Source organism: Bos mutus, chromosome 23, assembly GCF_027580195.1.
Source record: "Bos mutus isolate GX-2022 chromosome 23, NWIPB_WYAK_1.1, whole genome shotgun sequence".
Taxonomy (NCBI): domain Eukaryota; kingdom Metazoa; phylum Chordata; class Mammalia; order Artiodactyla; family Bovidae; genus Bos; species Bos mutus.
The window spans coordinates 8101309-8114864 of NC_091639.1; the positions used below are offsets into that span (position 1 = coordinate 8101309).

General features: G+C 46.1%; 1 protein-coding gene across 8 annotated transcripts in view; it reads left to right on the forward strand.

Moving 5' to 3' along the window:
- Positions 1-12776, forward strand: part of HIVEP1 (HIVEP zinc finger 1) — a 136741-nt gene extending 123965 nt beyond the window's left edge. For 5 of the 8 annotated variants that reach the window (XM_070361289.1, XM_070361287.1, XM_070361288.1 and 2 more), the window contains exons 8-9: positions 9046-9539; positions 11097-12775. In XM_070361289.1, the coding sequence (XP_070217390.1) occupies positions 9046-9539; positions 11097-12206 (1604 nt within the window). In that variant the 3' untranslated portion in view covers positions 12207-12775. Of the gene's footprint in view, positions 1-9045; positions 9540-11096 lie in introns of those variants that run through there. The other 3 variants (XM_070361293.1, XM_070361292.1, XR_011462299.1) reach the window with 2 other exon arrangements.
- The last annotated feature ends 780 nt before the right edge of the window (positions 12777-13556 follow it).

Consider the following 13556-nt stretch of genomic DNA (forward strand, 5'->3'; position numbering starts at 1 on the left):
CCCATTACTTCATGGGAAATAGATGGGCAGTGGAGACAGTGTCAGACTTTATTTTTGGGGGGCTCCAAAATCACTGCAGATGGTGATTGCAGCCAGGAAATTAAAAGACGCTTACTCCTTGGAAAAAAGTTATGACCAACCTAGATAGCATATTCAAAAGCAGAGACATTACTTTGCCAACAAAGGTCCGTCTAGTCAAGGCTGTGGTTTTTCCAGTAGTCATGTATGGATGTGAGAGTTGGACTGTGAAGAAAGCTGAGCACCGAAGAATTGATGCTTTTGAACTGTGGTGTTGGAGAAGACTCTTGAGAGTCCCTTGGACTGCAAGGAGATCCAACCAGTCCATTCTGAAAGAGATCAGCCCTGGGATTTCTTTGGAAGGAATGATGCTAAAGCTGAGACTCCAGTACTTTGGCCAACTCATGCAAAGAGCTGACTCATTGGAAAAGACTCTGAAGCTGGGAGGGATTGGGGGCAGGAGGACAAGGGGACGACAGAGGATGAGATGGCTGGATGGCATCACCGACTCGATGGACGTGAGTTTGAGTGAACTCCAGGAGTTGGTGATGGACAGGGATGCCTGGCGTGCTGCGATTCATGGGGTTGCAAAGAGTCAGACACGATTGAGCGACTGCATTGAACTGAACTGAACATTCCCTGTAGCTCAATGGTAAAGGGTCTGCCTGCAATACAGGAGACCAGGGTTCGAACCCTGGGGTCAAGAAGATCCCCTGGGGAAGGAAATGGCTACCCACTCCAGTTTTCTTGCCTGCAGAATTCCATGGACAGAGGAGCCTGGCAGGCCACAGCCCATGGAGTGGAAAAGAGTCAGACGTGACTGAGGAACTAGCACTGCTGTGACATTGTACGTACCAAGGAAGGAAGAGTCGTCAGAGTGTATCTTATTGGAATAATGATGTGGCCCTTAAATTCTGGCTTCCCGCTGTATTTAAGTCGCTTGACTTCCTTGCGTGAGATGCGTTTGGTGTCTGGTCTGCCACAAGTGGCTGTCAGGTTTAAACATGACAGTCCAGTAAAACATTGGCAAGCTGCTTCTGTAAAAGACCTGATAGTAAATATTTTAGGCTTTATGGGCCACACAGCCTCTGTCATGATGATGAAACTCAGTGAGTGTGGCACAAAAGTTGCCATAGGCAGTATGTCAACAATGAGCCTGGCTGTGTTCCCATAAAACTTTATGTATAAGAACAGGGGGAGCCACGTGGGGCTTGGCAGCCCCTGATACATACGAGGAAGTCAGTGTCGTGTGCCGTCGTAGTTACTGAGCTCAGCAACAGCCTGTAGCAAAATGCACAGTGTCACAAAGTCAGAAACGGTAGCTTCCGGGGTAGTTAGCACATCTGTGTCCTTGACCTTGCTGACTTGTGGTTGTGGGCAGGTCACTTTCCCGGTCTTCTATCAGCACAGGTTCTGAGTCGATAGGAATAGTCTTCTCTGGAGGTTAAGGGGACAGCACAGTAATATGAAAGGGCTTTTTTTTTTTTTAAAGCACAAATGCAGGGGGCAGAGGTCTGGGCTTTGTTTTGGTGCTCTGGGTATTTAAAAGGATGCCTTTGTCTCAGGCTTCTTTAAGGTATCCGTTGTATCTTCTTTCTGCCACTCTGGAGTATCCACCCTATTTAACAAGTATGGAATGACCCGAAACTCACTTTCAAGTTTCCAAACTTCGACAGTGGTCTTCCCCCTTCAGAAGCTTCACGGCCCAGTGCACACAGGGAGATAAACACTATTCAGTCCTTATCTTGGGACAGAAAACTTCAGGAAGGAACTCCAGCTCTTCTGAAGTTCTCTGTGGGCTGCAGGCACGTGGCTGGGTCCAGGGAGAAGGCCAGGTCTAGAGACACCAGCATTTTCCCACCCCTAATACTGCAAACCTTGATCCTGAAGTATGTCATCTGGGCAAAGACAGATTAAAATGGAGCCAAGTAGTTTTACCTCCTTCCCCATGAAAAAGCATATGGTTTTCTTTATATCCTCTTTCATGTAAATTGCATACACTGAATTTTAATATCTATATGTACAATTAAAAATTTTAAAGATTTATAGTATAATTGATTCTTAAACTTCCATATTCACTGTAAAATACAGCATATTTGTTGTGATATTTCAAAGGTTATCAGTTTGCTTTCTCCTTCGGGTTTGTATTTTACATGTTCTACTCTTTGTAATAAAATAATTACTTGAAGCTTTTAATGTCTGTGTAAACACTCAACTCCCTCATGCATATTTAAAAGCTAGGATATTGACTATAATTCATTGATGACCTTCTTGCAGATTATTCTGTGGTTGGGTTTTATAATACGACATTGGAACATGGAGTGTTTAGCACAGACTCAGGAACCACACCGGCCTGGGTTTGAACCTTGGTTCTGACACTTCTGAGCTGTGGGCTCCACCCTGTAAAATAATTCAGTGCTTTTTAAATTTTTTTAAATCATTGTCTGAGAAAAAAAATCATGTCCTTAATTAGCTTTTGTTTTATCTGTGATCAGATAGCAGTGCTTGGTGTGGAGAGTCTACCCGGGTTCTCCTGGAGTCTCGCTGGCTAGAACCAGAGTAGAGAGAACTGCAATATGGGTACAAGATTTAAGAGCGTGTGTATGTTTGGGGGGCGGGGACAGGGGCATTAGGGTGTATTTTGGAGAAATTTCCTGAGCTTTTAAATTAAACAAGAGACATGTTGGAATTTATCTCAATTAATAGTTTCCTATGAAACAATAGGAGGAGAGAAAAAAAATGCATGTCAGAAAGAGAAATCTGTATGAGCATAATAAGGACAACCGGGAGATGGGGGTTGTGTACGCTTTTCTGAATGAGACAGGATCTTGGGGTCAATAGAGTAAAATGAAGATCCTGGAGCGTTGGCAAATAGATTGATGTCATTTTTTGTTCATTTTTTTAAGATTATTTTGGTCTCATAGAAAAGTTGAAAAGCTAGTAGAGCGTATACTCTTTATCCGGCCTCCCCATCCGAGCATCTTACATGACCATACGACACCCGTCGATACTAAGAACCCAACCCCAGCTCAGGACTGCCAGCTGGAGAGCAGGACTTGCTGGTTTTCCCCTGATGGCCTTTCCCATCCCAGGCTGTCCTTCAGGAGCCCACATCGCATCCGGCGGTCATGGCTCCCCCAGCCTTCCCTGTCTCTCATGACCTCGACATTGATAAAGAGTCCTTGTCAGTTCTGTAGAATTTTCTCAACCTGAGGTTTTCTGATACATGCTCGTGTTGCATTGAGGTTATGCGTTCTTGGGGAGGCTCCATAGGGTGACTGTGACTTTCTTGGGGCATCATATCAGGTACCTTATGTCGCTACATTTCATGGGTCACATGAGCCTCCATTCCTTGGCCAAGGTGATGTCTGCCAGGACTCCCTACTGTAAACTTAACTCTTGTTCCCTTTATGGGTGGAGATACCTGAAAACTAGGTAGATATTCTGTTTATGCATTGATGGACCTTGCCTGTGGTATTACTGTGGTGTTCTAATTCATTAATCAGAGTTTTTCTGCACCGAAAAGTTACCATTTCTCCATTTGTTCATCCATCCATTCCTTTATTGACTTCCATATGGACTTACGGCTGTGTACTTCGTTCTTTGGGTTCCAGGTCCAGTGCTGTTATTTATTGTGTAGCTCAAGTTCTCAGTGGCCATTGAGAGCTCTTTGAGGTCTGTTCCTATGCCCTTTCAATATGCTGCTGCTTTTATTATTATTATTTTTCTTTAAGCTATTCTTTACTCTTTGACACCTCAAGATGTTCCAGCCCTGGAATTGACCGTTTCTCCAGGGACCCCTGGTTCCCTTTATTGGCGAATGGTATTTAGGAACCAAGGTCTAACCACTAGGTGATGCATTTCTGGCTGCTAACCTGTCACTGCTTCTAACCCCTCTTGTTGGATAGAGCTGGGAAATATCCGTATGTATACTAAATCATACGTACACACATCTGTATTTACTTCTGTGTACACACATAAACACACACGCACACACAAATGAGAACATGAGTCCATACTGATAATTCTAGTTCCAGTCCAGCCCCACAGTTTTATTCTATCTGGCCTGTTCCATTTCCTTTTTTTCTCTCTCCTACAGTGAAGAAACCTGGTTCTCATCTACAGTATGTTCACCTATTTGCTCCACTCGCGACTTCACTTTCACTTTTCACTTTCATGCATTGGAGAAGGAAATGGCAACCCACTCCAGTATTCTTGCCTGGAAGTCCCAGGGACAGAGGAGCCTAGTGGGCTGCCGTCTATGGGGTCACACAGAGTTGGACACGACTGAAGCGACTTAGCAGCAGCAGTATACCAATAAACTAATTCCAGAAATGCTGACCCACCTGTGAAAACAGATTTATAATCACAGCACAGTGTCTTTGGGCAGCTGTTTTTGTCTTATGCCATATTATCTCCCTCGTAGCTCAGCTGGTAAAGAATCCGCCTGCAATGCAGGAGATCTCACTTTGATTCCTGAGTCGGGAAGATCCACCAGAGGAGGGATAGGCTGCCCACTCCAGTATTCTTGGGCTTCCCTTGTGACTCAGCTGGTAAAGAATCTGCCTGCAATGTGGGAGACCTGGGTTTGATCCCAGGGTTGGGAAGATCCCCTGGAGAAGAGAGCGCAACCCACTCCAATATTCTGGCCTGAAGAATTCCTTGGACAGAGGAGCCTGGCAGGCTACAGTCCATGGGGTCTCAAAGAGTTGGACACAACTGAGTGACTTTCGCTTTCACTTTTTCATATTATCTGGTCAGAACCCCTTCTGCCAAGGTTGCCTGGGTCGTGGTTGTGGGGTTTGTTTGTGCTCAAGTCATCAGTCTCAGCTTGCATTTCATCTTGAATTTTTCCCACATCCTGGTTAATTATGCTTTTATTTACATACCATAAAATTCACTTTATGGTGTACAGTTCTATGGTTTTTGACAAATGTGTAGAATTGTATATGTTGTTGTTCAAGTACTAAGCGTGTCCAACTCTTTGCAACCCATGGACTGCAGCACACCAGACTTGCCTGTCCTTCACTATCTCCCAGGGTTTGCTCAAACTCACATCCATTGAGTCGGTGATGGCATCCAACCATCTCATCCTCTGTCATCCCCTTTTCCTCCCACCTTCAATCTTTCCCAGCATCAGGGTCTTTTCCAGTGAGTCAGCTCTTCGCATCAGGTGGCCAAAGTATTGGAGCTTCGGCTTCAGCATCAGTCCTTCCAGTGAGTGTTCAGGGTTGGTTTCCCTTAGGATTGTATATCCACCCCACAATTCCATGTAGAATAGTCCTATCACCCTGCAAGTCCCCTGTACCACTTACGTGCAGATAACTGCTCCTTCCGAACCCCCATAAGAGCCCCTAGCAACTACTGATCTCTTTTCCTCCCTGTATTTCTCTGTTTTCCTGAGTCTCATATGAAAGGAATCAGAATAAGTAGCTTTTGGAGTCTGGCTTCTTTCACTTAGTAAAATGCACGTGAGATTTATCCATGTTTTTGTGGGAGTCCATTCCTTTATATTGCTGAGTAGTATTCTACTGTCTAAATGTGCCATAGCTTCTTATTCACTGACTACTTGAATGATATCTGAGTTTCTTCCAGGATTTGGCAGTCATAAATAAAGTTACTATAAAACATTCATATACAGGTTTTTATGTGAATGAAGTTTCCATTTCTGCAGGGTTTGATACTCGAAGTAGAATAGCTGGGTCATTAGCTTGGTGTATATTTAGCTTTGGCAGAAACTATCAAACTGTTTTTCAAAGTGTCTAGACCATTTATTCTAACAGGTGTATAGTGGCATTTCATGGTGGGTTTAATTTGCATTTCCCTAATGATTGATGACGTTGAGCATGCTTCTGTGTGCTATTTGCTTTCCAGTTGTCTTTGGTGAAGTGTCTTCAAGGATTTTGCCCATTCTTTAAAGTGGGTTGTTTGCTTTCTTATTGTTGAATTTGGGTAGTTTTCAATATATTCTGAATATAATTCCTTTGTCAGAAATGTGATTTTCAGACGTTTTCTTCCAGTCTGTGGCTTATCTTATTCTCTTTTACAGTGTCTGGCTCAGAGCAAAGTTTTCTTAATATTGATGAAGCCTGGTTTATCCATTTTTTAAATTAATTGTGCTTTTAGTGTCATATGTGAGTTTTTGTTTTTTGAAATTCCTTTCAATGGGCATAGAATTCTGTTTTGTTTTCCTATGATTATTACTTTGTTTTTCATTGGTAACATTTCGTTTTTTTCTCCCATAGTTTCTTCTCACAGCTGAAATTCCCACTTGGTGTTATATGTTGCTCACCATTCTCATCAGAGCTTTTAAAATACTATATTGATCAACTATTTTAAATTCTCTGAAAGCTCTAACATCTGTATCTTATCTGACTGGTTCTGATTGCTTTTCCTCTTCTATGTTTTCTTGCCTTTTTGGATGCCTTGTAATTTTTGTTGAGAGCTAGACATCTTGCATAAGACAATAGAGACCAATGTAAATAGCGTTTATGCCTGGCAAGTCCCTTCAGGTGAGAGTTGAAGCCTTGCTGTTGCCGGTCAGGAGCTGGACTGGGTTGGAGAGCTCTGTCGCTGTTAAGATCACTACCGCCGGAGCATGAAAGGGCTCAGACTCCTAAAGAGGCGTTTCTTGTCCGGGTGCGGGTTGGATTGTAAGAGAAATGCCTGCTCCATCCCCGTTTCAGGTCTTCCCTTTGTGCTCTGCATCGGAGAGGGTGCCGAACACATTCTGTTCTCCTGGCGCTCTTACTGCAGTGTTTTGCTGTTAGCGCTCACTTGAGGCGCCTTAGCCTGGCATTAGGGGGTGAGGAGGAGGGTGGGGTGGCACTCTGTTCTGGCCCTGCCCCAGCCTTCTGCAGGCACCCTGTCCTCGGGTCCCTGGGCTCTGGCCCTCTTGTTCTCCTGCCCCAGCTCAGCGGTTGTGGTGGGCTCAGCCAGCAACCCTGTCCCTCCTTAGGGAGCAGAGTCGTGTTTTTCCTCTCACTCACTCCATTTCCTCACCGTAGTGAATTCTCCCCAGTATCCCAGGGCAGCGATGCTTCAGCGCTCCTCTTCACAGGGTGGAGTGTTTGTTCCCTATGGAGAGAAGGGAGGGGGTGCAGGGAGTTCCCCGCCCCTCCTAAATGCTGCTTCTCTCCCCTGGATCCCGACTACCGTGGATGCTTAGTCCGCTTTTCTGTGGGGTTAAACAGTGATCATCGTCTACAACCTGAAGGAAGATGTAGCCTCAGAGGGTCCACCCAGCCCCTCCCGCCCGCACTCGGCCCTGACCAGTCTGTCCACCTCTGACCATGCGTGTCCTGCCGCGTCTGCCCCGGATGACTCAAGCTCATCTCCCTTCTCTTATATAGACGCTCCTTGGAGCTTGGGCTGTTTGATGGGACTCCAGCCTTACGATGGATTTGGGGAGAGTTGTAAATTTAAAGTTAGGCCTGTTCTTAAAAAGAAAAAAAAAAAAGAAAAGAAAACAGTAGTAGCTTTTGAGCAAGTCTCACCGTAGTCGGGCTTTGCGGCAGGACTGGCCTCTGATGAAATCGGCTTCCCTCTCCAGTCACCTGTTCCCCCGCCTCAGTCATTCAGTTTCTTCTGTTTTGTTTTCTACTTTCTCTTATGAAAGAATTTTTTTCTCTTATTAAAATCTCTAAAAATATATCTGATTTGGTATTCATGTGGCAAATTCAAAACATATGAGGGATGACGGTCTAATTTTAGATTTTCAACATCACAGGGTATCATAGAGGATCTGAGGAAGGGGGCAGAGCACCTACCCAGACCGTGCCCGCCCCACGTCCAGTGTGGGCACCTGTGGAATTCAATAGATCGGTGCTACTTTATCTATTATTTTACAACAAAATAGTAGAACCCGTAAAACAGAAGGCATGAAACCACATATTAGAAGCCTACATGTATGTTTTAAGCACAAAAGTAACATGTGCTTGAGATTTTTTTAAAAAGTTCTAATCTGTTCTATGTCCTAGAAATAATCATCCATAAATGTGTTGGTGTTGATACTTCAAGATTCTTCTCTAAGAACTTATCTTTGTAATATAGAAAGAGTAATTAAGTAAATTAATACGCAGACCATTTGGGAAACCCAGGAAAGATACCTGTTAGTTATTTCTCTGTTCACATTTTTTCTCTTCAAAAAGTGCATGTAAATGGAGACTGCATTGCAGCAAAACTGAATGTCATATAGCTCAGCGACAGTGACTGGGGTGGAGATTTTACAATGCTCTTCCGTTTAACTGTTTAAACTCTATTAGCTTTCTAAGGGAAAGTGCCTCTGATTTTGCAAGTTTTGAATAGACAAGGTTTGAAATCCAGTCTCACATGCACTTGTGAGAATTTTAAAACTATTCCCTGGACTATCTTGACTATTCCTTGTTAAACATAGTCTCACATGACATTATATGGCTGACATTAATGACTTTTAACTAATATTCCATTTCCTATGAGAAATGGGTTGAGTCATCACGGAAAAAAAAATTACTCAGAGAACAGCAGAAACATGCCTAAAATGCTATGCGAATATCATGGAAAATTATTGTTTGCAAATACAAAATGCCACCAGTATTTTGATTTCATTTTACTTTGTTCAACAAAAGGGCGGTACAAACAAGTAGAGAAGAAGAGCCCAGAGAATGAGTTGCAGTGAACTCTCGGTTCACTTTCTCTGTAGAGTCCAGGCTTCTTTTGGAGGTATAAAATTTGAGGCTTCGGTTTCTGGCCTGCACTATGTATCACCCTTTGCCCGTCTGCTCTGGCGAGGTTCGTCCACACCTTCCGCGTCCTCTAGGAAGCCCTCTGGCCACTCCCCTCCTCTACTGGCGCATCCCTCCGATCCCCGCTGTCCTGACTGCCTTCCTCCCCGTGTCATCCTCCCCGACTAAACTGGGGGCTCTGTGTGGGCAGCGTCCTGGCCTTGAATATTCCTCGCAGTATTGCCAAGCTTATAAAAAAAGAAGATGCCATCCGTTAAACTTGCATAAGCATCTATAACATCCCCTCTCGGTTGTTTTTTCTCAGACGAGAAACAGAGGTTCAGTTTTGAGAGGTCTGGATACGACCCGGAGGAATCCGACGGCGCCGAGGACGACGACATCGAGAACGAGGAGGAGGACGAGGACAGCCAGGCCGAGTCGGTGCTGTCGGCCGCGCCCTCCGCCGCCGCCAGCCCACAGCATCTGCCGGCCAGGGGCGGCCCTGGGGACCCCACGGGTGCGGACGAGGATGCCAGCGCCCCCGAGGGTTCTCCAGGGGGGCCCACGGACGCAATGGACGTGCTGCCAAGGGCACTGCCCACCAAGATGACGGTGCTGAGCGCGCTGCCGTCCGACTGCGGCGGGAGCCCGGGGTCCCCTGGCAGCGCCGGGCCGCGGGCAGCGGGCAATGCAGAGGCAGCCTCTCGCCCACCCGAGGGGGCGCCCAGGTCCCCGTGTCACCAGATGTCTGTGGACTACCCCAACCCCAAGGAGATGCTGAGCGGCTCTGCGGCAGGAAAGGCTGTGGCTTTAACGCAGGTAATGGATCCGTAGCCGTTTTCCTTTTGACTTCAGGAGTTAACGTACTGAAATCGCTCATTTGTAGCTAGATCAGTTTTTTTTTTCTTTTAAACATTATTTCCTTTTGATTTAAGGCTAAAGGACATTTATGCCCTTTGGATTCGTGTTATGTATATTAGTCAGAGTTCATCTATTGTATTATAAATCTGTAAAAGAACCAAGTAGATCTTTGCAGTATGCTCATTTACTACTATTTGGTTTTTTATAAATATCTTGGAATAAAAAATATTTGTGTGCCAATGGAGAATATGTCTCGAGACCTCCATTTTCCATGGCTTCCTCTGAGATGATCTTCCACTGGCATTGATATGATGGATTTGCACTAATTATCCAAAGGGTTTGTATGTTACCCTTATTGACAAGGCAGCTACCAGTTTGACACCCCCACCCCTCCCACCCAAAAGAAAAAAAAAAAAGTATTAAGAAGTTCACTTTGCTTGAATCAGCAAATTGCTGTCACCACTTAGGAAAGCTTCCTGCCCAAGAACTACCTCAGAACCAGACTCAGGAAAGTCACCCTCCATACCAGCAGTGAATGACATTCTGCTTTTACACACCCTGGCAGGCTCCTGAGAAATCTGTTTTCTCTCATGGACCGTTCTCTTACCTCTGGGATGAACTGAGGATCACCATAGCATTTATTTCTAAATGTGGCAGATTTTGGTTTGCTGGGTAACACTAGAGAAAACTCGGAAGACTATGAAAGCTTAAATTCCTAGAGCCTATCCTACGTTAATATTATTTAATTAAATTACATTCATATTTAAGTAGCATTAATATTTAAATTAGTATATACATTAATGGAGTTCTGTAATGAGGACATATCAAGAAAAAGTGAACATTTAGATGATAATCCTGGGTGGGACAATTGGCAGGATTTACTCCTACTGTTTCCTTCCTTTCCTGTTAGTCACCTGTGCTCTAAGCTTCTGCCCCTAAGTCTCTCACACACTTACCGGTCGGTGTCTGGAGATCCGGTTTTCAGTAGACATTTCATCCACTTAGAATAAATGAACAAATGAAAACTGCAGACCTCTTCGTTAATGGAAGCTCTCTATTTCATAAATGAGTAGTCCTCCAGTTAATTTCCCCCCTCTGAGTCGATACTCATGGCCAACTGAGATCTCAGAATTTCTCAGTAATTCCAAATCTCTAAACTGGGGTGGAGCTAGAGGTGCCAGCAATAATAATAGCAGTGGAAGGAGATAAGTATGGCCGCCTCTCAGGGTTGATTTTGTATAAATGAGATGATATCCAGGAAATCTGTGTGAAAATTAAGTACTATACAGAATCTGTGGCGGTTATTTATTCTAGAAAATAAAGAGCTTAAAGGGTGTAATAGGAATTTTGCTTTTAAAATCAACATACCAACATTTAGCAAGCTTATTTTTATGAAATCGTTGTTACACACTTTTACCTCAGGACAGAAGAGACTTTTTACAAGAGCTAAAACTTTTGCTCGGTGACTAATAAGGAAGCTGAGCCATGAAGAGATGATTCCGTCTTGTCTTTCAGGGCGCGCCATGCCTGAGCCTTCCTCCTCCGCCAGCGTCTGAGCGCAGCCCTCAGCCGGGAGGGGCTCCTCCGTCCACCTCGCCTCGGCCCGGCCCTCAAGAGCAGAAGCCGCAAGCCGCCCTGCCTCCGCCCGCAGGCCTGCCTTCTCCGCAGACGCACCTGTTCAGCCACCTGCCTCTGCATTCCCAGCAGCAGTCGAGGACACCCTATAACATGGTTCCGGTCGGGGGGATCCAGGTGGTCCCCGCCGGCCTCACTTACTCCACCTTCGTCCCCATCCAGGCCGGGCCAGTGCAGCTCACTATCCCGGCTGTCAACGTCATCCACAGACCACTGGGCACCCCGGGGGACTTAAGCGCGGACGGGCCAGGCACCGCCAGCCCCGCGGGCGTGGCCGAACTGAGCAGCGTGGTGCCCTGTATCCCCATCGGCCAGATCCGCGTGCCGACGCTGCAGCCCCTGCCGGCCCTGAGCATGGAGACCGTCAACATCGTGGGCCTGGCCAGCGCCAGCCTTGGCCCGCCGGTGCGCCCACCGGGGCTGGCCCTCAATGCCGTGGGGCTGCAGGTGGTGGCCGCCAACCCCGCCTCCCAGAGCAGCCCTGCGCCCCCCGCGCCCATCCCGGGCCTCCAGATCGTAAACATCGCCCTGCCCACGCTCATCCCCTCAGTCAGCCAGGTCCCCGTGGACACCCAGGGCGCCCCCGAGATGCCCGCTCCCCCAAACAGGGCTTCTCGGGAGGCGCCGCCCACGCAGCCTGTCGGGGCGCATCCCGGCGGCAGGACCCCATCCCCGCAGGGCTCACCCGGTGTCCAGCGGGAAAGCGCACAGAAGGGTCTAGATCCGCCTGCCCCGGCCAGAGACCAGGCAAGGCGGGACAGCTCCAGTCCCAGGGACACGGGGAAGGGGGCCTCAGCGAATCACCCGAAGCCCCGGCACGACACCCCTGGCGCACCCTGCAAACCAACCTCAGCGCCCCTGCCCCCGCCGGGCCGGCCGAGGCTCCCCCTGGACCCGGAGGGACCCCGGCCCCCGCCCCGGAGGCCGGTCACCCAGTTCAGCGACGTGAGTAGCGACGACGATGAGGACAGGCTCGTGATCGCCACCTAGGGGCTGTTTATTCGGGGGGGAGGTGGTTTGGTTTGGGGTTTTTTTGTTGTTTTTTGTTTTTTTGGTTTTTTTATATAAACACTTACAGGTTTTTTTGAAAACCCTCCTTTCCTTAAAGCACATTTTTCTGACATAAACTCATGACTAATCTTTGTGCAATCATGAACTTTTGACCAATAATTGTTGTTTTGTGTCAGCTCCAGCCATTTTTGTACATGTTGTATAGACAATTGTGCCTTTTAGGAGTTTTATGTTTAGAAACTGTACAGATTGTTGAATATCTATATACAAAAGTATATATTATATATGTACATGAAAGCCAGGTAGTTATTTGTGTTTAGCAAGAAAAACCTGTCAAATAAATCCAATGATTAAATTATATGTTGCACTGTTAAATATTAAATTTTTATGGCTGTGGGGCAGAGTTTCTGTGTATAAATTAGTATGTAAACTCCATATTTATTGTATTCATATTAGTCTTTGAAAATGGGTCTGTCCTCCTTGTGTAAGACAGTAACTTTACACTTCAGACAGATTTTCTGTGTTATGAAATGTTTCAGTAAAGTTGTTTACTGACTTTACCATTGCTTTAGTGGTGGTTTCTTTATGTCGTGTAGTGACCAGCAACCTGCATTCGAAAAAGAGCCTGAGGTTAACATTCCTTCCACACTCACCCCCACCCCCTGTATTTTTGAGAAATAAGGGCTTTATAGTTACTGCCGAGGGAAATAGCCAAGAGACCAGTTTTTCCAACTTATGAGGAATAATTTTGTAGCTATTTTGAGAAGATTCGGTACTTAAGAACACTACAGGTAAGTGTATTTAGCATAAGGACAGAAAAGGGCAAAGTTCGTAAAGGTGGGTATGACAGCTTCTGAGAAATGTATACTGTTACAAGTCAATCCTGAGAGCTTGGCTTGGGCGGAGCCCACGAGCCCCGAGGCCTCAGCCCAGGTTTGCGTGTGAGCCGGCCTCTGTGTCCCCTGGGCCCTGCTCCTTACAGCTAGAGACCTCCGACCCGGACCAAACCACGGGAGGTCTGGGCTTCACAGAAGAACCAAATTCAGACTTGAAATTACTTAAGTTGCCTCTTTAGAAATGATTGCTTCCCGCCTGAGAGGCTTGACTTATTTAGAAAAATGGGGAGGGGACCCACAATTGCACCTGCGATGATGTGCAATATTACCTGAGGCTACAGATGCTGCATTTGTGAAAAAATGTCTTAATGTTGGAATTTGAAGCAATGCATTCATGTTTTTCAAGGCCTGCTTGGTGAAGATCTGGGAGACATTAAGTCGCTAGGACAGCAGTGCATGAGGGAAATAGTCTAAGGAGTTTGGGAGCCTGCTG